Raw genomic sequence first — 24,386 nt, forward strand, 5'->3', positions numbered from 1 at the left:
TCATAAGGAAAATCACAAACATTGTTCATTACATCAGATATGCCAGTACAGCGCTGCACTCATAGCACCCCTCAGTAGGACGTGTTATGCTGGGGGCGGTTCATGCTGAGCAGCCATGGGTGGGCTGCACCAACAAGAAATAAATTAAACAGAGTTGAGACCTAATGAAGGGTTTGTTAACCTAGGATTTGTTTTAAATTGTGTTGCACCACTTAATTTTAAACATGGATAAACAAATCTGTGCTTAAAGCCTTAATCTGCGCCTTAAGCAGCCTTCATTTTGATCAACAATAACATTACTGTCCACACTGTCTGTGATTGGAAGGTACTTTTTTCCATTTTTGAGAGTAAACTAGCTCAGAACTACATCAGAAACAGCTCTCACAGGCAAAGAGCCGGTTCAGACATTTAAACAATACGTTATCAGACCCGGAGGCTCTGCGTCAGCAGGGTGCGCTGTTTATTCAGCGCTGAGAAGACTGCTGACAATGTACACTAAACCTGTCTGTAATTTGAATCAAAATATTTTAAATACAGACGCTCTGTATGTTATTCTGTAAGCCACAGTAAAAACTCTATTATTATTTAATTCTTACACAGAATATTGTTAAAGTAAACGTTTAGCCTGCCAAGCTGTTCATCCTGGATTAGCTAGTTTAACAAGGCCACGTTTATATCTTGAGTTTATTCAGTCTTCAGCTGTTTACTTCATTTACACGTAGTTTATAACTGTAAAACGTGCATTATTTAGATCCGCTGCTGTGTTTATGTCCTTCTATTTCAGTGATTCACACAAAAGCTACAAGAGTGCTAATGGCGCCCCCTTTTGGGACCATCAGTGAGTTACAACAAAGTCCATGTAAGTTTTTTTGCTTTATATTAATATAGTTTTACTCAGAGATTTTCTGTTCTGTGGAGAACACTCAATTTTTTAACACAGTTGTAAATTTAAACCACCAAAATAAGAATTTTTTTCATTTAATCCCTGAATGAAGTTTAAATCAGGGGTGTCCAATCTTATCCGCAGAGGGCCGGTGTGGCTGCAGGTTTTCACTCCAACAAAGCAGGAGGTCACTAATGAAATGTATGAAGACAAAGACCATCTGATTAAAGTAGAATCAGGTGAGCTTCAGGCTGTTTGGAGTGAAAACCTGCAGCCACACCGACCCTTTGTGGATTAGATTCGGACACCCCTGGTTTAAAGTAAGGGTACAACAAAATTAAATTGAATCTAGATTTACAGTAAAAGTAATCCAGAATTAAAATAATGATTTAAATGTAATCCTGATTATTTTTAAACTAGGTTTAACGTTTGGTGCTACAGAATTAATAGATAAATCTTGATTAATTCAGAGTTTCAGCTTTATACTTGTTGGTGCAGCCCACCTACATGTTCAGAAGACCTGTCACTCAAATCAGTTGACCAATAGAAAGTGCAGGTGAGCGCCCTCTTCTAAGACCCGCCCCCTGTTAAAAAGTGCCAAAAGTCAAAAGCAAAAGAAAGATTTCTGATGCAAAAATATATCAGCAAAATCAGCAAAAAAAAAACTCAGAAAGGACGGTATACATTAAAACAACAATGTGGGGAAAAAAGTAAACAAACAGTAACAAACTGTAAAAATATACAGTCAGAACAGATGAATATTAAAGAATTTAACCTCTAAAATGCAAATGTAACACTCAGTAACAGTGAAACAGCTCAAAACTCACAATATTACACTCTGCACTGTTTGAACCGGCTGAACAGTAAAGTGATCTGACTGGAGTCCACACTGTTAAGACAAATAAAACCATCTCTGATCACTGGGTTCTCCCATTTTCTCCTCCTGTTTTTTTCTCCTTTGTCTCTTCTCTCTGGTGGTTTATTCGCTCATAACCTTGTTTTTTTTATTAAGTGTCTTCTGGAGACTCGTGGACATGAAGTACGGCCTCTCTGCAGATCCATCATTGCGCTCCAGATCCTCCACTGAGGGAACAACCATTAAATCAGAACCAAAATCAGCTCAGCAGTGAACAGTAACAGTGTAAACCTCTAACTCACTCTCTCACTACGATTAGAGCTAAATACCTAAATAGTTTAGGACAAACCCCAACAGCATCCTAACTTCTGTTCAAGCATCGTTTCTATTGTTTTTAAGCAGCTATTAGTTCACTACCAGCATAATGATGCTACATTTATTTATACTGTAAAACACTGCTTTCACTTTTGAGATGTTTTTCTTCTCTAACTCTGCATTTTAAAAATCTCAGACACTGCAGACTCGATCTACACCGTCCTTCTTATTACCTTTGTGTGTTAATGTTGATGATAAAATATTACAGTGATGGTGGTGAATAATGAGGAGGCAGAGCTGAACGTGTGTCTGTTTATTAGGAGAAATAACGTTAGCGCACTCGGCTAAAGCGTTTGGGAAATGGAGACAAACTGGGGAGCGACAACGTTCTGATAAACAGCAGGGGGCGCTCTCACAGTATTCTCAATTCAGTTTATTACATGTTAGTTTTGTTGACCTTTTTTCCATGAGCAACGGCAGCTGTAACTTACATACATACATACATCATCTAAACCGCTTATCCCTCTGGGTCACGGTCTGTAACTTACATTTTTACCATTATTGTTATTACGTGTTTATGTTTCAGCTGTGAGCGTATGGTTGGTTGCTTGGTCACAGTTTACTGTCACCTCCTCCACTTTCCTGGTGGCCGTTTGAGTAAGCCGTCATTCCTCTCCAAGTCCTTTGGCCCGGTGAGTTCGGGCAGCCGTGGTTTTTAGGGTTAGTGGTTTATAATGAGAGCGGAGAGGTGGCCGAGAGGAAGCAGTGCGGGAAGAGTGAGATGATGGAGAGAAAGAGAGACAGAGAAAAGGATTACACTCAAAGCCAGGAGAAAAGAGCTCACAAATGAAAAGAGCAGATAAGAGAGGGGAGTGTTACAGTGAGTGTAAAGCCTCAGCACGTACAGAGTAAAGTGGATAAAACCAGTTAAAAAGGCAGTAGAACAGCGCAGGAGGCATGTTATATTGGATAAAATTACAGCTGGGATGATACACTGATCATTTTCACTTCCAGTGTTCTATTGGTTATATCATATTGCAGTGATCTGCTGCTGGCTGGTGCTGGACCTGAGACTCTGGAGGTGTGGCTAGAGAGATAACCACACGCAAAGGCATATGGTAGTGCGTGCCCTCCAACAAAGGGACTTGTTTGTGTTGTTTAATGTCATTGTCTGTTAGTTTATGTGTCCATATTGTGTGTGTTATTTAGTTTTGGGGTTGTGGGTTTTGTGTGCGGTGGTGGTCACCGTCAGGGTAAAGCCGGTGGCTAGAGGTGATCTCCCCCCCTCTAGTGCGCTAGTCTTGTTTGTTCTGCTGAATAGGCCAGTGAAATGCAAGTGCAGTAGGAAAAGTTGAGCGTTACAAGCGTTTCCCATTCATATTTCAATCAATGGCCAGTTTCGTCATTGATAACGTCTTATGTAAACAGCGATTGTTTGTGCTGGTTGTATGTTTTGCCATGCATGTTACTATTCAAGAAGGAATACTGCTGCCAACTTGTTATTGCAGAATAATGGCCACCCCTGTGTTTTTTATTCTGCCAGTGCTACAATATGTAGCTTATCAAAGTGTTTTGAAACCAAATGGTCATGCTTTCCTTTCTGATTGACATCAAGTTACTATATTGAAGTCTAATCTGGTATATTTAGAGGAAAACCCACCTAAATATTTGCGCCTATATTAGTGCCACCAGCAGAAGTGGCAGCGAACCACAGCAGTCAGCAGAACGTTTCCTTTAAGAGCTCCATTAACCATAATTTTTTTGAGAAACTAAATTATACAACAAAACATCAGAATAGCAAAAAAGCCTTTTTCACCTTACATAATCAATCAAATGTTGGAGATGCCAACATTTCCATTGTTGTCAGTGGTGGCAGTCATGCAGGCACAAAACGATATTTTTGAACGTCATTATGTAAACACAGCATTACATTTGAAGATACACATATCTAAAACATAAGTACAGAACTGATTTATAATCACTAAACTATTACAGGTATTTCATACTTTACTGTAAAGTAAAATTTTAAAAGATGGTGAGGTGGCCCTCAATGTTTGGCCTGCAGTGGGTTGATATTTTTAGCATACTGTATTTTCCTGACAGAAGGTTTTGAGTGCTGCATTTTCTCTGCCAGAATATATCGAGCTTTAACACTCACAGAAGCACAGGAACAGAGTGTCCACACACATGCCGTAGACGCTGAAGAAGCCGTGGGCGATGATGTAGGTGCCAAACATCACCGTCTAGAACAAACACACACTGCAGTGAAACAGGCTGGTAATACTTCTCACAGCAGCATAAACACAGCTGATTCAGTAACATTTAGCATCCTGATATACCACAACAACACAGCAGGAACTAAGGATTACTATGGATTACTGTGTTATATCAATAATGCTAATGCTAATAATCCAAGAGAACTGCATACAGCAGTTGTTATATTGTAGTATCAATAATGCTAACGTTAATTCCAGCGAACTAATCTAAATACATCAGTAGCTATATTCTGTTATCAATAATGCTAATGCTAAATAATTTCATAGATCTGATATGAATGCTACTATTACTACTACTACTACTACTACTACTAATAATAATAATAATAATAATAATAATAATGATAACAAAAATGGAAAGCTGTTTTTTAATTCAGCTGTAGCCTGTATTAATGTAGTAAATCAGTAATGCTAATGCTAGTATCTAAACTCACCACAATGGGAACCCAGTAGTAGTTTAGTGACGGAGCCGCTTCCTCCACAACCTTTATCTTCCCTGAGAAGAAGAAGAAAGAGCAGACTCCTGACAGGAAAGAGAGAAAAAACAGCTAAAGCCACTTTTCTCAAACTACTTCAGCAGATTAACTATCATTTCATACCAATTAATCGTGCAACACCTACATCACAAATGTACACTGTACACACAGACAGAAGTAGAATAAAGCAATAAGCCACAAGCGGTTGTGCATTACTGTGATTTTATCAAAGGGAAGGGTGTTCTTAGGCACAACGTGAAGCGGAATTCAACCCTCCTCCCCATTATAAAATCACTGTAGTGCACGGCCTCAAGTGGCTTATTGCTTTTACATCATGTCAGCCAACATAAAATACCCAAGTTATTAATAAAAAAATTGAATTAAATGAGAAGAATGAGGAAAACGTTTGGTCGCCCATCGCTGTATACTGTGGCCATTTCATGAATTGTTTAACTTTTTCTCACATATCAATGAACATCTGATAACACGGCACTGTTTAATGCAAAAACCATCATTTCAGAAGCACTTTTAGTCACCAAATGGCCACAGCGAGTTAGTACATAAATATTTAAGTACGTTAATTGAAGCCTGTGATATTAACAATGGGGTCGTTTAGCATGTTTGCTATTTTTTAGCCTGTTAGCTAGCTAACCAACCTAGCTCTAGTTAAGAACGTAAGTTGCCAGACCCTCAGTTCAAACAAAAAACAGGTTCTTACTTCATCAATATACTCGATGGTCCATGCGAGCAGCATGAGTGTCAAAGATTATAATTTGAACGAGGGTTTTTTCGTTCCGTGGCTTAGTAATACATAATTCAGTTGTTGTGAGGTGGTCGCTGTGTGTATATCAAGGATTTTACAACGGCTTTGAACGCGGCTCAGCTAATCAGATTTTAGGACCGGAACTATCAGTCTGAATTTAGAGTGATATTGTTACAGCCTCTACCCACCTGCCCCCCTGATCCTCTACCAACCATTCTAACCTGTCTACATGCTCTGGCTCCTCATCTCAATGATTGTTACTCGTTCACTGCTTTTTGTCGAGGTTCCCATTGCCTATGAGCTAGCTGCAGTCACCCCAATTCCAAAAACCCTTAATTAATTTCAATAAGTTCCGCCAAATCTCTAACCTCCCATTTCTGTTGAAAATGCTTGAACGAATTTACAGCTTACTTAGAAAGCTATAATCTTTTCAAACCTTTACAGTCTGGATTCTGTCAGTATCACAGTGCTGAAACTGCCATGACTAAGGATACCAACGACCTTCTTACATCCGCAGATGCTTTCTTTCTGGAGATAGAAAGAGTGTATTTCTCTCACGGGGTTTACTTCATCAAATGTCATTTAAGGGGTCCCTCAGGGTTCAGTCTTCTGACTACTGCTCTTCATCACTTACATAGTCCCCCTTGAAGAGATCTGTAGTGAAAAATAGCTGCTGCAAATGTGAATCCTACCTCCAGAATCCTCCTTGGGCCTGGGGTAGCGCATGACATGCTATAAGATCATATGACGCTAGACATTTACTGCTATGCTGATGACACTCAGATATGTCTCAGGATGCAATTCACCTCTCAGATAGTTTAAATTCTTAAACTTAAGAAGATTAAAAGATTAATTTTTTTCTGAGAAATGCTCTGGATGAAACACAACTTTCTGTAATGTTGTGTGATCAGGAGATAATGCAGGATGCAAGTGCGACTTTTTTTGAAGTCCTTGACAGGAACAGGAGCAATAAGCAGGAAAAACAAGAACACAAGTAAAATAAACAAGAAACAGAACCAAACCAACAACATAACAACAAAGCTACAACTGCCAAGCAAAGACAAGACTGAAACAAGGGGTGTATATATATATACAAACACTCAAGACTAGAGACAGCTGAGAACAATGATGGGTGGAGCTAAGAACAAGTAACAGGTGTGCGCTGAACACATGGCAGAACAGGGGAGGAGCTAACAAAACAACACAAAAGCACATAAACTAGAAAACAAAGACACACGTCAGACATAAGCAAAAGCACATAACAGAGGAAAACAAGGAAACCAAGGCTAAAAAAGAGAAAGACAAGGACAAGGCACGACAGGACTATCTTTCACTTGACGATATAGCAGTCTCCCCGTCATCAGTTCTTCCCCCTTCACAAATTTCAGATGGTCCAGAACTCTGCTGCTCACCTTCTCACTCATACTCACTCAGCCTGTTCTCTATGATCTCCACTGGCTTCCTGTAACGTACCGCCTTCACTTTAATGTTCTTAACAACATCACTCTTCCTAACTTTCTGATCTTCTCCTTCATTGTAAACCCACCTGTACTCTCTGCTCGTCTTCAGCTGATTTGCTAACGTTTCCCACATCCAACCTTTATAGTTTTGGCAACCAAGCATTTTCTAGATTTGCTCCTCATCTCTGGAACTCTCTTCCTCCGCATGTCCAGCAGTCTGATTCACTTACTTACCACCGAGCTAATCGCCTCTCTCAGTACGTTACACTGTGTTCTTCTTTGTTTTCCTGTTTGTCTTCTGGTGTTCTGTGTTTTATTACAGTTATAAGTGTCTTTGGGTTCTTGAAACGCACTATATATGTTTCATGTAGTATTATTATTATCATCATTATGATTATTATTACTGTTGTAGCGACACGCTACCACCTGAAGCTGGCTCTGACGAGCCGGGAGGTGTGGCCACGTGAGCAGCCATGCACAAAGGATCATGGAAGATGCACTGTGTTGTTTAATGTTGTCTGTGGCTGAGCTCTCCTGCGAGTTTGTGAGTATGTATTTGCCTTTTCTGCTGGTATTTAATAAAAGAGCACTTCTCGTGGGAAAATCATGGTCTTACTTGATGCCAATGCGACATTATTGCTCTTATTAAATATATATTAATATTCTGCTTTGGGAACCGAACCACAAATATAAAGTCCCGCTTAGTCTGTACTTTAGTCCCTGTTTATAGATAACAGTGAATCATACACTGTAAAAAGTGTCTCGTCAGATCTAATTAAAAAAATGACTTCATGTGGTAACAAGTAAATCAACTCGTTTTATTCAACCTAAATAAATACTTTGAATGACCAATTCTTTCAATCAATGTAGTTTTGAATCAAACCAGTTCAATTGCTCGTTACCACATGAAGTAATTTTTTAAAAGTAGATCTGACAAGACACTCTTTACAGTGTATTTTGGGTTTGGCCCCTTTTTTTAAAATTTTTGCACAGAAGTGTATTTTGGGTGTAAGAGGAAGGTAAACTGTAAATCTGAGTGTTGCTTTAATTTACTGCTACACTCTGATGGAAATGAAGAACAAACAGAAGATCTATCTACAACAGCTCTACTGAGATGGACTCCTCTTGGCACTTACCCACAATCCCCACTATCAGCAGCTTTCCCAGAAACAACAGGAAGTCTGTCACTTTGTCCAGCACAAACACTCTAAAACACAACACATGAATTTATTATGAAAAAACATCTTTATGAACAGTTTAGTTACTGATACTTATAAACAAAACCCTAAAAGCATTAAAAGTAGAGAAAAAGTCAGTAGATTATGTGTCAAAATCTTAGTAAAAGTGTCAGAACTTAAACTCACTTGAAAAAAAAACTCCTTAAGTATTCATCTTAAGTTAAATGTTTGAGACAAATTTAAACTTGTAAAAATAAATATATTTTTTTGCAAAAACTAATGTGATGAATTTTATATTTAGGCTACAAAACATTTATGGATCCACAAAACAATTCCCTAAATAGATTTTACACAGTTCACTTAAGATAAAAGGCCAGAATGTACTAATGATGTTTTATGCAAATGCCTTTGCTGTTTGTAACAAGTAAGTAAATGTCTTAATGAAAATGTAAAGAGCATTTTTCAAAAATATTTTTTTTACTGAGTAAAAGTACAAGCATTCACTTTCAATAGTACTGGAGTCAAATACGAATCTTTAATGCTTAACTACAGTAATAAAGTACAATCACTGGAGTATTTTCCACTCCTGCTGATTATATAGATAGTCTATAATCGACTATCTCTGTCTAATCCCAGCTGAGTAACAGCACTGTGTGATGTGTCGCTTCTCTCACCGGACAATGTTCCTCATCAGGAGGAAGAAAGCATTCTTAGCAGACGTGCAGAAGTTTTTACCATAAATGGCAATCTGGGAGAGAGAATGAGTGAAAAATCATTATTAACCTTGAATTCTGAGATGCAGAGTCATCAATACTGAAATCGACTTTGTGTAAAACCTGTAACTGTAAAAATCCTACTTTACTAAGATTAGTGCACCACCACTGTAGTGATACATTCACTCCAATACAAATATAAATAAAAGACTAAAATAATGAACAGATTTAAGAGAAAAAGAGGATAAGAGTAAAAACTACTCTAACAATCACTCTGAGTTTCTTTAAGGAACATTTTCCTCACAGAAAGAAGCTCCAACACGCTAAGATTTCAGTGATAATAAGCTAACCCATTAGAACATTTGCTGATATTAGCTAATTTAGCTAACACACTAGCACAAAAACATTTAAACAACAGATTTAGGTTTAATAAAGAGTTGTTGTGCTTGTTAATCTAAAAAGTCAAAATGAAAACAAACAAGTAAAAGAACACAGTAGATATTTAGCTAATATTAGCTGTTTCCTCAGTTTTGAAGCTGAGTTGTGAAGCACACTTACTTTTACTCTGTAACAATAAAAATAAAAGTATCATCTAATTACATCCAAATAAACTGTACAGCTTTCTAAGTAGTGTGTAAAATTAGGCTGTTGCTTGTGATAAATTTGCTTAAAGTAAAAGTATTAATAAAAAAAGAATGACTAAGCTTTAGAGAAGTGTAAGAGTAAAAAAGTACTTACTTTGAGTTTCTTCAACATGTTTTCCTCACAGAAAGAAGCTCCAATATGTTAAGATATGCTGAGTTTATTGTAAGCTAACACATTAGCTTAGCTTGAATGTTATCTGACATTAGCTAAATTAGCCAGCTAACAGACACTCAAAATAAAACAGTAGAAGCAGTTTAGGATCAATAGAGCTGTGTTTGTTATTCTAAAAGGTCAAAATGAGAAGAATTAAGTAACACAGCAGCTAGCTGGCTAAGATTAGCTTAGTTGGTGAGCTAAGTGTTTCCTCAGTTTGGACGTTGGGGAAATCAGGGCACTTTACTCCCTATTTGTAATGAAAAATAATGTTATGTTAATGTTAAAATAATGTTGCATAATTTATTAGAAAGGAACTCAAGTAAGAGTAAAATTTCATTACATTTGCGCTGATGGAGGGAAAAACACAGGAACTGCATGAGATGCTAACATTAAATTTCAGTACAGCGGTCGTACCATGATGTAGGCGTTTCTGTTGAGGAACTTAACGCATTTCTCCAAACACCAGAAGCAGCACTTCAGGCACCTCAGGATGAACCTAGCAGCTTTGTTGTTAGCAACTGAGAGAGAGAGAGAGAGAGAGAGAGAGAGAGAGAGATATCACGAGGTCAATTCATATTATTGTATTACGTCATTAGGAAGAGCGCGTCTCCATGTTGTAGGTGAGCTGTAACTGTGTGCTCTAATGGAGCTCGTCTCATCACCGTTACAGCAGATACAGCCCTGCAGGTGGATAAACACCAACAAAACGTACAAGAATGACCATGAAAACATGAAAAGATATGAGGATTTTAGACAGTCTCCAGAAATACGCTACGAGAAGAAGATTAGCAAGACCCAGATAACAAGAGGATGGTGGGCCACTATTGGCCTGCTGATGGCAAAGCCTGTGGTCCACTGGCATTTTGCTTGGCGTTTTCTGGGTGCTGCTTCTGGAACGTTAGACAAATGCCACTTTCCCTGCATATTTTGCACTCAGACACAATGTACTTATTTTTCTTCCATTTCTTTCTTTTCTTATCCTCTGTGACTTAGTTTAGTAAATCATTCTAACATAAATATTATGAATAAAGCCACTTATACAGCTGTAGCCAATCTAGCGCAGTGTTAGCCTCAACATTTTCAACCAAATTATTTTGTGTTATGCCTAGTCATTCATTTTTTTCTCTCTGTTTTTTGTAAATATTTGTCTTAGTTTATTTTCTAAAATGAACAACTATGTGCATTTAAAATCTGTTTGATTAAAAGATTAAAAACTAGTTAGGCCTTATATGCAGGACAACAGTCTGGGTGGTCCGAGGATGGACCAGCAGTGGCAAACAGTCAGCGGGGGTCCTTATCAAGCCAGTGGACCAATGTACGCTCGCTATCTGAGGGTTGGTGGATGTGTGTAACCTGCATATCTCCAGAAAATTCCAATAAAAATAGAAAAATGACTATCAAAGCTGCCAAAGCTCTGAAATAAACCAATACACAGACATAAAGCTGAAGTCAGCTTCTTATTCACCAGGTTCTCATTCGAATTCTCCGATCCACCTTTAATGGAGCTGCAGTTACACTGAGGTGACTTAAACGTAGAACGAAATTAAAAAAAGAAGCTGGCGAATGCGAAGTCAACATCAGCTGACCTTAATAAATGCATTAATTCACCTCAATAAATGTCTTTAATCAGGAAACACCTTAAATTTTGTCTTGGAGGTGTTTAAGGAGCAGCTAACGAGCAGCTTAGCAGAGCAGCTGTTGAACACGTCTCACTGGCGGATTTAACGCCGCGTCCCAAACCACACACTTCCGTACTTCACCTACTACACTAATGAGTGCACTTCTAATGGGATATGAACCATTTTTACACACTATTTACTGAGCTAGTGTGTAGTTTGGGATGCAGCAGAAGTAGTGCAGCAGGAATTCTCGGGAATTTAACACGCTTTTCCACTTCATGGTACTGGCTCGACTCGATTCGACTCTACTCGCAAACCTGGTACCACGTAATATCTCTGGTACCACCTCTGTCGAGGTTCCAAGTGAGCTGAGCCCATATCAAAAGGTACCATAAAAACGCTGCAGACTGCTGATTTGTCGTAGAGAATCACTAAGCACATATGCTAACATTAGCTAACAGGTTAGTTTAGCTTCCTCCTACGTCTCCTTTGAGCAGTTACGAAGCACCTCTGAAGGCACATTTAAACAAGTGGCTTTCTCATGTTATTTCGTGGTAAGACAGAAAACAGGAGACACAGAAAAAACAGGAGAAACGAGAGGCAGAAAAGGCAGAAAAGCTCCAGCTCACTTTTCAGTTTCTTCTCAAGATACTCCAGGATCACCCTGATCACCTGAATGATGGAGAGGATCAGAGAACCGAAGGCCAAGGAGCCTGTATGATACCTGAGAGAGAGAGAACATCATTAATCACACTCTAATCACATGATTTTGTGCTCCTGTTTTTAGCTGTGGCAATGTATTAATTTGAAAAATTTGAATAAGAAGCCAACTTCACTAACACGTTACAAGCGAGTGTGTGATGATCAGACATGCAGTTAGCATCAGCAAAAGTATCAAAATGTCCAAAATATGCTGCAAGCACAAATAATGACAATTCAAGCTTAATCTTCAAGCTTAACTTTTCAAAAAAATTGTTCACTTATTTTCTCTCTTTCTGATATAAACGTATTACTTATTTTACCAGTTTTTGCTTTACTTTTTTCTTTTTGCTGATTTTTCTGATATGTTTTTTGGTTCTGGCATTGCTCTTTTGCTTCTGACTTTTGGCACTTTTTAACAGGGGACGGGTCTTAGAAGAGGGCGTTTACCTGCACTCTATTGGTCAACTGATTTGGTTTGACAGGTCTTCTGAACACACTCACCTCAAAAACGTTAGTGTAGTTGGCTTTCTGCTCGCCAGCTCTGCTAGGTTCAGGGTTAAGACTGTAAATTTGAATTGTTAGCAAACTACTGGACCAAGTTTTGTGATGCTATGAAACGGAGTTGGGCAGTAGGAATAGTGAACGCACCTGAGGGCCCGTCCGAGTGAGGAGAAAATGGGGAACGCCGGGATATCATCTGGTTTGTTGAAGGCCCAGTAGTAGGAGGTGAAGGCCCCAGCCAGGGTCATCTGACCCAGCGCCGTCACAAAGTTCACACACCAGAAGAGCATGAACAGGTTATAGAACTGGAACACGATCAGGTACTTATGGAGGAACGTCTCTCCGCCATAGAACGCAAACAGACATTCCGCATCTGGACACTGTGCGGAGATGTTGGAGCTGTTGAAGTTCTGTGAAGAAAATCCAAAAAAAAGAAAATCTGCATGAATCACATCACCACCACTCATTTATATATGACTGCCTATTCAGTCTACAGCAGTTTAGCCCCACCCATTCAGCCTACAGCAGTTTAGCTCCACGCATTCAGCCTACAGCAGTTTAACTCCACCCATTCAGCCTACAGCAGTTTAGCTCCGCCCATTCAGCCTACAGCAGTTTAGCTCCACCCATTCAGCCTACAGCAGTTTAGCCCCACCCATTCAGCCTACAGCAGTTTAGCCCAGCCCATTCAGCCTGCAGCAGTTTAGCTCCGCCCATTCAGCCTACAGCAGTTTAGCTCCACCCATTCAGCCTACAGCAGTTTAGCCCCACCCATTCAGCCTACAGCAGTTTAGCCCAGCCTATTCAGCCTACAGCAGTTAAGCTCCACCCATTGAGCCTGCAGCAGTTTAGCCCCACCCATTCAGCCTACAGCAGTTTAGCTCCACCCATTCAGCCTACAGCAGTTTTGCTCCACCCATTCAGCCTACAGCAATTTAGCTCCGCCCATTCAGCCTACAGCAGTTTACCTCCACCCATTCAGCCTACAGCAGCTTAGCCCCACCCATTCAGCCTACAGCAGTTTAGCCCAGCCCATTCAGCCTGCAGCAGTTTAGCTCCACCCATTCAGCCTACAGCAGTTTAGCTCCACCCATTCAGCCTACAGCAGTTTAGCCCCGCCCATTCAGCCTACAGCAGTTTTGCTCCACCCATTCAGCCTACAGCAATTTAGCTCCGCCCATTCAGCCTACAGCAGTTTAGCCCCACCCTTTCAGCCTACAGCAGTTAAGCTCCACCCATTCAGCCTGCAGCAGTTTGGCTCCACCCATTCAGCCTACAGCTGCAGCAAAAACAGCTGTTAATTTGTAAGAGATTTGGAAAATGATCAAGTAGTAATTAATTATGGTATATAAATTCACACAAACTTTACCAGAGAAAAAAACTACAGTAAAAGAAGAATGTAGTGTATATGTGTACTGTAGAAATATTTATAAACATTTTATTATTATCAGTTCCTAATAATATTATTAAAAGATGTTTCTGGTGACTGACCTGAGGGTCGCAGGTCTGTCCGGAGTATTCACAGTCTGTGGTGTTGGAAACTTTATAGATTGGCTGATTGGAGGTGGACAGGAAGCTGCAGGAGGTGGTTAAGGATCAGCTGGACGCACTTGATATATACATTTGATTACTTTGAATCATTTGATTATTTTGTAATATAAATTTAAACTTTGTACCCAGCTTTTATAAGTACTATGTCTGTCTTTCTATCTGTGTTTCTTTCTGTCTATCCATCTATCTGTTTGTCTGTCTGTCTGACAATCAGTCTGTCTGTCTGTTAGTTGGTGAAAGTGACTGAGTGTGATGCTAGTGTGTCTGTGAGGTGAGTCAGTTGTGCTATAAGATGGATACGCAGAGGTGACGGCCCAGTACGCGATCACCAGAGACAAGAGGGCAAAGGTCAGCAGAGGGTAGAACAGCGATGACATCATATGAGTCAAAGCCCTGAAAAAGAAATGGGGTGAAAACTACAATAACACAACTTTAACAAAACTATAATGATAATAACTACAATTAATTCATAATTATATTAATGCTGAATTAATTTATTTAAATTTTTTTATTTGTTAAATTCAGCAAATAATGCTTTACATTTTGCAGAAATGTCATATGTAAAGGTGCTCTCTGCAGAGGATGTTAAGGATGAACTTATTTTCACTTAGAAAATGAACAAAACATGGCATCTCACATTTTTGCCAGCAGATTTCTGAAAGCCACAAGTCTATGATTGTGACTGTGGTTCAAAAAAGACGTAAGAAATGTTTCAGATCTAACTAGTATTGGCAGGTAAGCAGGGCAGGTAACATTTGTGTGTTTGATCTGTCACAGTTTTGGTCTACCTGGAGCAGCATGTGTGCGTGGGGGGACGGGGGGGGTGGGGTGGTTTGTGCTCACCTGCTGGCCTCTTTAATGAGAGCGATGGCGATGACGATTCTCTTTCTGAGGAAGATTAGGATGAGAAGGATCACCAGCTCCACAATACCCAGGATAATCGCTGAGAGAGGAACACACAGACTTAAAGATGAGTTAACCACCATTTGTAATAATAATAATATTTATAATAGTAAAACTAATATTAATAATAATAGTAACAAACTCACTGAAGGCCAGCCAGGTCTGCTGGATATGCAGGTAGATGAAGAAATCTGTCTGCAGCCCCAAATCCTTTATGGTAACATCTGATCCAGCTTGGCCTTTCAGAGCTACGTACTTCATATAACAGTGGAAGGTAGCTGAGAGAGAGAGAGAGAGAGAGAGAGACAGAGAGAGAGAGAAAGATAGATGGGGGGGGGGTGATTTTGTGCACCAACACTATAATCATACCCCACTGAATGTTGCTGAGTTCATTTTCAGTTTGATTTTGCTGTTAGATACGACTGTTTCATTTAAAGGAAATCATAAGAAGTTTTCTTACTAGGGCATGAAAACAGCCTGACTTACTGCAGAGGAAACATCCTCACCGTAACCAATAACAAGGATGACCGAGATGATTATCGTCCAGATTATGACCCCAGCCAGAAAACGCAGAAGAACGATGAAGACCATGCTGAGCACCATGGCAATCACTAATCCACTGAGAGAGTCAGACAGACAGAGAGACAGACATATAATACAGTATTGTACTGTCATACAGTGTGTTATGCAGTGTTTTGCAATGTTATACAGTGTGTTAGTGTGATGCACTGTCACACAAAGCTTTGCAATATAGTGTTTAGTGGTATACAGAGTTATGCAGTCTTATGGAGTGTTTTTTACAGTGTTTTGCAGTGTGTGAGGCTTCTGTTAATTGGTGTGTAATGGCTGAGAGTCTCACAGCAGGATCCAGCGCCAGGACTTTGTGTAATCCTGAAAGATCTTCATGGCCACCTGCTGAGCTTTTCCAATGATGTCGGACTTCCTGCAGAAACACAAAATCTATTCAGCTTCTCACTGACAGTTTAACACTGACATTCATATACACACACACACACAGACTGACTTGTTTGTGGCAGTTAAGTTGACGTTGATAGTAGTGTTGTCACTACTGACAACTGCATCTCTTCCTGTGTTCTGCAGGGTTGGGAGACACCTGTGCATAACTACACACACACACACACACACACACACACACCGTCAAACTCCAGGATATGAACAGGTTAGATCAAAGATGCTGATGCAGAGCTAAATAACTCACTCGGCTCACTGCGAATGATAATCCCCGGACATGTTTCATCTTTTGTGAGTTCAGGAGCTGCCTGTAAATAAAAACAAACAACAATAACCATGTCAGTGTCACCAAACAACAAACTCAACACAGCTCAACTCAACACAACTCAACAAAACTAAAAACTTAAACAACTCAACACATCTCAATAAACTAACCAGAACTCAATCATCACAGCACAAATCAAACAATTAAACAAAATCAAATCTACACAACTCAAAACACAATTAACTGAACACTACTTTATATAGCTCAATCAACTGAACTCAACACAAGACAATTAAATCAACTAAACACAACTCAGCACAACTCAACACAACTCAATAAAGCTCAACAACTCAACTAAACACAGCTCAACACATCTCAAGCAATACAACTCAATCAACCCAACACAACCACCACAACTAAACACAACACAATTCAATCAACTCAACAAATCTCAATCAAATCAACACAACCCAACTTAAATAAACACAACACAATTCAGCACAGCTCAGTCAACTCGATACAACTCTACAAAACTCAGTGAACTCTACATAACTGAACTCAATCAACTCAACACAACTCAATCAGCTCAACACAACTCAATCATCTAAACACAACACAATCAACTAAACATAACTCCACAAATCTCAATCAAGCCAACATAACAAAACTCAATCTAATAAACACAACTAAACCCAACACAACACAATACCACTCAATTAACTAAATACAACTCAACTCAATCAAATTGATATAACAAAACTCAATCAACTCAACACAATCAAATCAACACAACTGAATCATCTAAACACAACACAATCAAATTAACATAACAAAACTCAATCAAACCAACAACAACACAACTCAATCAAATAAACACAACTCAACACAACCCAACACCACTCAATTAACTAAATACAACTCAGTCAGCTGAATACAACATAACTCAATCAACTTAACAAATCTGCCAAATCAACCCAACTCAAACAACTAAACACAACTGAATATAACACATCTCATCTAACTAAACACAACAAAATTCAATACAGCTCAATCAACTAAACACAACTGAACACAACTCAATACAACTCATCCAACTAAACACAACTGAACACAATTCAACACAACTTAATCAACTCAATGCAACTCAATCAACAAAACTCAATCAACTAAACACAACTCAATGCAACTCAATCAACTCAAGACAACTCAATCAACTGAACAAAACTCACTCAACTAAACACAACAAAACTCAGTCAACTCAACACAACTCAATCAAATACACACAACTGAACAGAGCTAATTAAATCCAACACAACTCAATCAAATCAACACAACTCAATACAACTTAATCAACTCAATACAACACAACTCAATCAACTACACACAACTCAACACAGCTTGGTAAAAACAACTCACTCAACCAAACACAACAACACAATCAACTCAACATATCTCAATTAAATCATCACATCTTAACATAACTCAATCCAATAAACACAGCTTAATACAGCTCAATGACTTCAACTCAACACAATCATCTCAGTACAGCTCAATCTAACTAAATACAACTCAATTATCTCTACACAACACATCACAACTCAATCAATTCAACTAAAAACATATCGATCAACTCAACACAACTCAATCAAATCAGCACAACTCAACACAACTCAATCATCTAAACACAACACAACTCAATCACCTTAACTCCATTCATTCAACTGAACAAAAATCAATCAATAAAACACCACTCAACACCATTTAATCAGCACAGCACAACTCAATTATCTCTACACAACTCAACACCGCTCTATCAACTCAATACAACTCAATCAACTAAACACAACATAACTCAATCAACTTAACAGACCTCAATATAATCAACTCAACACAACTCAATCAAATCAACAAACTCAATCACCTCTACTCAATTTAATCAATGCAATAACTGAATAACTAAACTGCACTCAATTCTGTAAGATGTGTAAGAGATATTCTCTCAGTAACGTTGTGTGTGTGTGTGTTTCACTCACCAGTTTAGTGTTCACTCCATCCTTACAGAACTGTGAGAAGTACTGCATGTCCTCTTCGCTCAGTTTAGCATCCAACAGTGTCAGGAACCGCTCTGGACATTTCTCCACACAGATCTACACACACACACACACACACACATACACACACACACACACACACACACACACAGACAATATCTTACATCAATAACAATAAAACTGCTGCTGCACATGGTAGTTAGGCTGACCACAACACAGTGTAATCACAGAGCAGGTAGGGTGGGGTAATATTGTAAGAGAGTGGGGTAATGAGAGTTTTATGTTGGGGTAAATGAGCATTACCTGTGTGGTGGGGTAAAAGAGTTTTTTTGGGGGGAGTGTGGTAGTACCTGTGTGGTGGGACACTGAAACTCCAGCAACACCTGCATGCTGACACACTTCAGACTGTTAACATAAAACAGCAAGGGCTTCTTCCTGCAGACACACACACATACACACACACAAAGTGAGGATTGACTGAGCTTGCTGGAGAACTAGTGTTTTCACTGAATTAAACTCTGTGTGTGTTTGTGTGTGTATGTTTGTGTGAGATTGAGTGAATGAGTGAGAGTGAGTGTGTTTTAGTGTACTCACTCCAGTGGGGTTCCCTTCTGACCACAGAACTGCCCCCTACTGTCTGTGGGGTAAATCACCTTCCGCAGGTCACCCTGAGACCAGGCTGGGTAGTGGGGGATGGGGGGGCATGTTGTTGGCATTAATAATGAATGTAATTATGTACTGATTGGTATATGATTACTGATTGCTCATTGCAAAGCAACATGCAACACTATTGCTATCAGATGTAATATTCTTCTTCCTTCTATTATCATTCTGCTGGATTTCTGTCCACTAACTCATTCTGCAGTTTTTGAGGTATCGACAACTCCAGAATTTTTAGTCAATGGTGAGCTTTTATACAGATTTTTGATTTCATGCAATCATTGTTAAATTACGATTTGTTTTCCCACAAAGAATGAATGGATGCAAAAGTTTGTGCACCCAACTTATATCATGATGACACAAATTAATTTATAACACCATATTACCCATGTGGGTACAATTGCAACCACCTAGTACAATCCTAGCTACCACCTGGGATACCATAGCAACCACTTAGCAACACCCTTGCAACCACCTGGAATTCCACAGCAACCACCTAAATTGCCATAATAACCATATGGAAACACCCTAGCAACCGCTTGGGAGCTGCTTAAGCTGCAGAGTCACTCTGCATTTTATTGCAATTATATTGTTTATTAACCCACTCAGAGTAGCTCAGAGCTCTAATACACTGAAGAGATTTATTTATTTCACAGACGAAAAAAACTCACCCAGATATCCGACTGCCAAATAACTCAGCATGGCCAGAGTGAAGAGCAGACAGCAAAGAACATCAGTACAGCTCCTACACACACACACACACACACACACAATGAGTTACACACACTATGCTGAGTTATACACACTACACTTAGTTATATACATTACGCTGAGTTACTCACACCATACTGAGTTATACACACAGTGCTGAGTTATACACACTGCACAGAGTCATACACACAGTGCTGAGATATACACACAGTGCTGAGTTATACACACTGCACTGAGTCATACACACAGTGCTGAGTCATACACACAGTGCTGTTATACACACTGCACTGAGTCATACACACAGTGCTGAGATATACACACTACGCTGAGTTATACACATTGCCCTGAGTTATACACACTACACTGAGTTATACACACTACGCTGAGTTATACAAACTGCCCTAAGTTATACACAGTACACTGAGTTATACACACTACGCTAAGTTATACACACTGCCCTGAGTTTTACACAGTGCACTGAGTTATACACACTTTGCTGAGATACACACACTGCACCGAGTTATACACACTACGCTGAGTTATACACACTGCATCGAGTTATACACACTGCACTTAGTTATACACACTGTGGAGTTATACACACTACACTTAGTATTTCACACTATGCTGAGTTATACATACTGCACTGAGTATTTCACACTATGCTGAGTTAAACATACTGCACTCAGTATTTCACACTATGCTGAGTTATACATACTGCACTGAGTTATGCACACTGTGCTGAGTTATACACACTACGCTGAGTTATACACACTACGCTGAGTTATACACACTACGCTGAGTTATGCACACTGCACTGAGTTGTATACTCTACCGTGAGTTGTACACATTGAGCTAAGCTGTAAACACTGCACTGGGTGTGACGGTGCTGGTGTGTCTTTGTGACTCTGAGAGAGGAACTGACCTGCAGCTCACACTGAGTTTGTGTGTGTGTGTGTGAGTGAGCATATAAAGGTCAGTGCAGTTCTGCTCTTTAATCTTCACAGTCACTCAGAAGAGCCTCTACTTAAGTTCCTAACAATAAACGAGCTGCTGAACTCAGCACTGAACACAACAGTTTAAATTTACAGCATTCAAACGATTTTTCAATTAATATAGAATTAGATTTGAATAGGAATTGGAATAGAAATAGCTTAATATACATAATTAAATAGTCCTAATGATGGACTGGGCCGTGAGCGGTGTAGTAACTTGATGTTTTTATCGTTAATCAAGTACAGACTGAGCTTAATATTCCCACTAACACCCTGATAAGCTGATTTAGGCTTTTAAAATATCCCAATTATTCTTTTAATGCTGGTAATACATTTAATAAACTGATTTAGGCTGTTAAAATGTGCACTTTTATTATCTATAAATATGCACTATGGTAGGATATTTGGTAACACTTTACAACACTGGTCCACAAATAAGCATGTATTAATACTTAACTAATGCTTTTATCACAGTAAATTAATTCTTAGACTAATACTTAATACATCACAAAATAATGAACTGTATATGTCAATAAAGAACTGAATCAAATATGAAAAACCATTAATAAAGGCAGTCATTAATTATTAGCATAATTCTAACTCTAAGTCTGTTAATTAATACCATGACTTAATATATTAATTAGGACCCTTTTTATAATGCATAATGTCTGATGGAGATGATGTACGTTAACCACATTATAGGCTAATAACCAATACACTAATCTGCAGGAAACTCAATGTCATCACTGTGTGAACATTTTATAATTAATGAATTATCAGAAATTTCATTACAATTACATGACAAGAGCTGGACTCAGTTTCATGCCCTTGCCATGTAATGCTGAATAATAATGTAATAATGTGCCAGGAAAAAAGACAGTATGTAACAATACATTTTAACATGTCTGCATCATTAGTCATTACATTTATATATCATGTAACTTGTCTAAATTCATCATTAATTCATCATGATGTGCCCCACCAAATAAAGTCATGATGTAAATATGTATTTACAAATCATTAATTAATACATCCATATATCATTCATTTACAGTATAAGAAATTATTGATCAGTGAAATGACTGAAAAGCACTACACAGAATTATCAGTGAAGACCATTTATGGAAAATTTTAAACATCTTGCAATAAAACTGAACATCATATGAGAAAAAAATGATATTGGTTAACTAACATTATGCATTTCATGTCAAATCAATGCCCTGTTGAAACACCATGAACAGAGAAGTTTGCTCAGCGCTGTCTTCGTGAATGTGTTTAAAAAGATACCACACGTCTTTCTCCTAAATGTATACACCATTTTGTTTGAGTTTAATCTCAAGTGATTCCGAGCGCATATTAGCTAGATCAGGCTCAGAAATGAGCTTCCACTGTTGTTGTTTCTCCCAGAGAATTTGTAGAGGTAAAAAACTAAACCTGCTCTGGTTTCTCCACCTTTTCTGTCCCACTCGGGTGCACAGAGTGAAACGGGTGTACAGAGTGTTTTAATACTGTTTATCCTTAAGTATTATTCTGATTTTCCCAGTGCGGTTCAGGTCGCTAAGGCTACATAGCCCACAGAGTATTTATGTTCAGGCATAATTTCAGTCGCACACAGAGGGCCGCTCACTCAATGCATGCAGTCTGCAGCACCGTGCTTCTGTTGGATATGAGTAGCATTTGTACTAATTTGTAAAGCATTCCAACCTTATTTACCATCGATTAATGAGATTTTAGCCTTTGTGAAAATTTTAGTTCAGTATTAGAAGCAATTACTGAAAAAGGCAGAACAAAAGAACGACAGTAAATAAGGTTGGATAGTATTGAATTAGGACAGACACTCGTCTTACTGGTTGCATCGTGTCCACATTTAATTAATGATATATTAATGTATTACTGACAATGTGTTAATATATATTTGACCATGACTTTACTTGGTGGGGCACATCATCATTACTGAATGCAGAACGTAGAACAAATAGGCTATATATTAATATGTTAACTAATGATATTAACTAATAGAATGTAATTAACTGTGATATAAAGTTGCTTTCATGTCATGCAAATTTACCTCAGTTTTTTCCTACGTTATATTAAACTATTATTTTGTTAAATATTTAACCTGAGGATACATACTTTTTGCAGTGCTGTTAGAAAGTGGTTTATCATGTGACATATTGATTTACCTTTAGCAGATTACATTACTGGTAAGCTATTGGATATGATGATTTTACAATTAAATAATACAAATAATACAAAGGATTTTAAATAATATATCAAGTCATGGTATTTATTAATAGAAGGAGTTAGAAATATATTAATACTTAATAATTACCTTTATTAATGACTATTTGCATCTGACACAGGTCTTTATTAATGTATACATTTCATTATTTCCTGATGTATTAAGTATTAGTCCATGCATTAATTTACTGTGTTGAAAGCATTAGTTAAGTATGAACACATGCATATTTGTGGACCAGTATTGTAAAGTGTACTTTAGTGTTACTGGATATTTTGACAAGGTAACATCATTTGCCAGAACACCAGAGATGAGGCAGAAACATTTGACAAAAATGAGAATTGAAACAGGAAAATACCTCTTACAGCAGACTTAAAGTGCAGATTATAAACTGTTACTACAGCATCAATGAAGTTAATAACAGTCTCTCTCACCTGTTGTGAATGGGCCCTTTAAAAGTAGGGTCAAATGTCCGGGAGTCACCTGCAGAGAAAAACAGCAAACTTTAATTCATTCATCTTAATGTGTCAGTATCTGATCAATACAGTGATCAATACAGTATAAACACTGCAGTGGGAGCTCTAATGCAGCCTGATAGCTGTTCTGAGTGAGTGATATTGAGTGATTGCTTAAATCATTAAGTAGAACCCCTTTAGAGTGAACAGTTCTAGATACACAGAACCGAATTCACTGCAATAGAGACAATATAGACAACAGCACGTACAACACAGACCTGTATGACTGATATTAACACCACATTCATCTTCCCTTATTAAGATAACTGCTGTGTTATCTGCACTAGTCTTTGTTTTAGCATTATGGGCTGTTTCAGTTACTATGACAACCTTTTTTGAAAATGAGTTAAAGTATAAATTAAAGCTGTTTACCGTATTTTTCCTTTGCCATCACTGAGGACTGATTTCTTTTTTCTGCATGAACACTCACACACCTCCTCACCACCTCCTACCTGACAGGAAACTGCTTGTGATGGCATGTTTGTGTTCAAGCTTAATATGAACACACTTCATGTCCAACAGCTAAATTTAGCACGACAAAGAAAAAAATGACACAGAACGTTTGTATACTGAAATGTTGTATTTTTGTATGAAAGTTTCATTTTGAAATGAAGTTTCCAGTTTTATTTACACTCAAATTTGTTCTTTATATTGTTTTGTTGAAAATCAGTAATCCCATCTGACCAGAAGACTGAATTTAACGACTGATTAAAATAAATGAATAAACACACACACACACACACACACACACACACACACACACACACACACACATCATCTAAACCGCTTATCCTTCTGGGTCACGGTGGGGTGCTGGAGCCTATCCCCGCTGTCATTGGGCGGAAGGCAGGATACACCCTGGACAGGTCGCCAGTCTATCGCAGGGCATAAATGAATATATAAATAAATAAATAATAAACTTTCTTTTAGGTCCATGCTTTGATCAGTTTAGAAAACTTTCTTCAGATTTGGGCATAGAGT

General features: G+C 38.4%; 1 protein-coding gene across 1 annotated transcript; it reads right to left on the reverse strand.

Moving 5' to 3' along the window:
* Window positions 1–1,190: 1,190 nt before the first annotated feature.
* Window positions 1,191–23,862, reverse strand: LOC118808161 (choline transporter-like protein 2). Its single transcript, XM_036570630.1, has 22 exons — window positions 23,778–23,862; window positions 23,325–23,373; window positions 19,617–19,690; window positions 18,880–18,964; window positions 18,636–18,720; window positions 18,268–18,381; window positions 16,217–16,277; window positions 16,022–16,121; window positions 15,857–15,940; window positions 15,504–15,616; window positions 15,144–15,275; window positions 14,938–15,037; window positions 14,395–14,487; window positions 14,035–14,119; window positions 12,691–12,953; window positions 11,970–12,064; window positions 10,136–10,239; window positions 8,882–8,955; window positions 8,166–8,236; window positions 4,765–4,853; window positions 4,213–4,297; window positions 1,191–1,966 (listed from the first exon to the last, which is right to left on the reverse strand). The coding sequence occupies exons 1-22, from the start codon at window positions 23,794–23,796 to the stop codon at window positions 1,863–1,865; spliced, it is 2,079 nt and encodes a 692-aa protein (XP_036426523.1). The 5' UTR covers window positions 23,797–23,862; the 3' UTR covers window positions 1,191–1,862.
* Between the last annotated feature and the right edge of the window lie 524 nt (window positions 23,863–24,386).

This window comes from Colossoma macropomum, unplaced genomic scaffold (assembly GCF_904425465.1).
Source record: "Colossoma macropomum unplaced genomic scaffold, Colossoma_macropomum, whole genome shotgun sequence".
Lineage (NCBI taxonomy): Eukaryota > Metazoa > Chordata > Actinopteri > Characiformes > Serrasalmidae > Colossoma > Colossoma macropomum.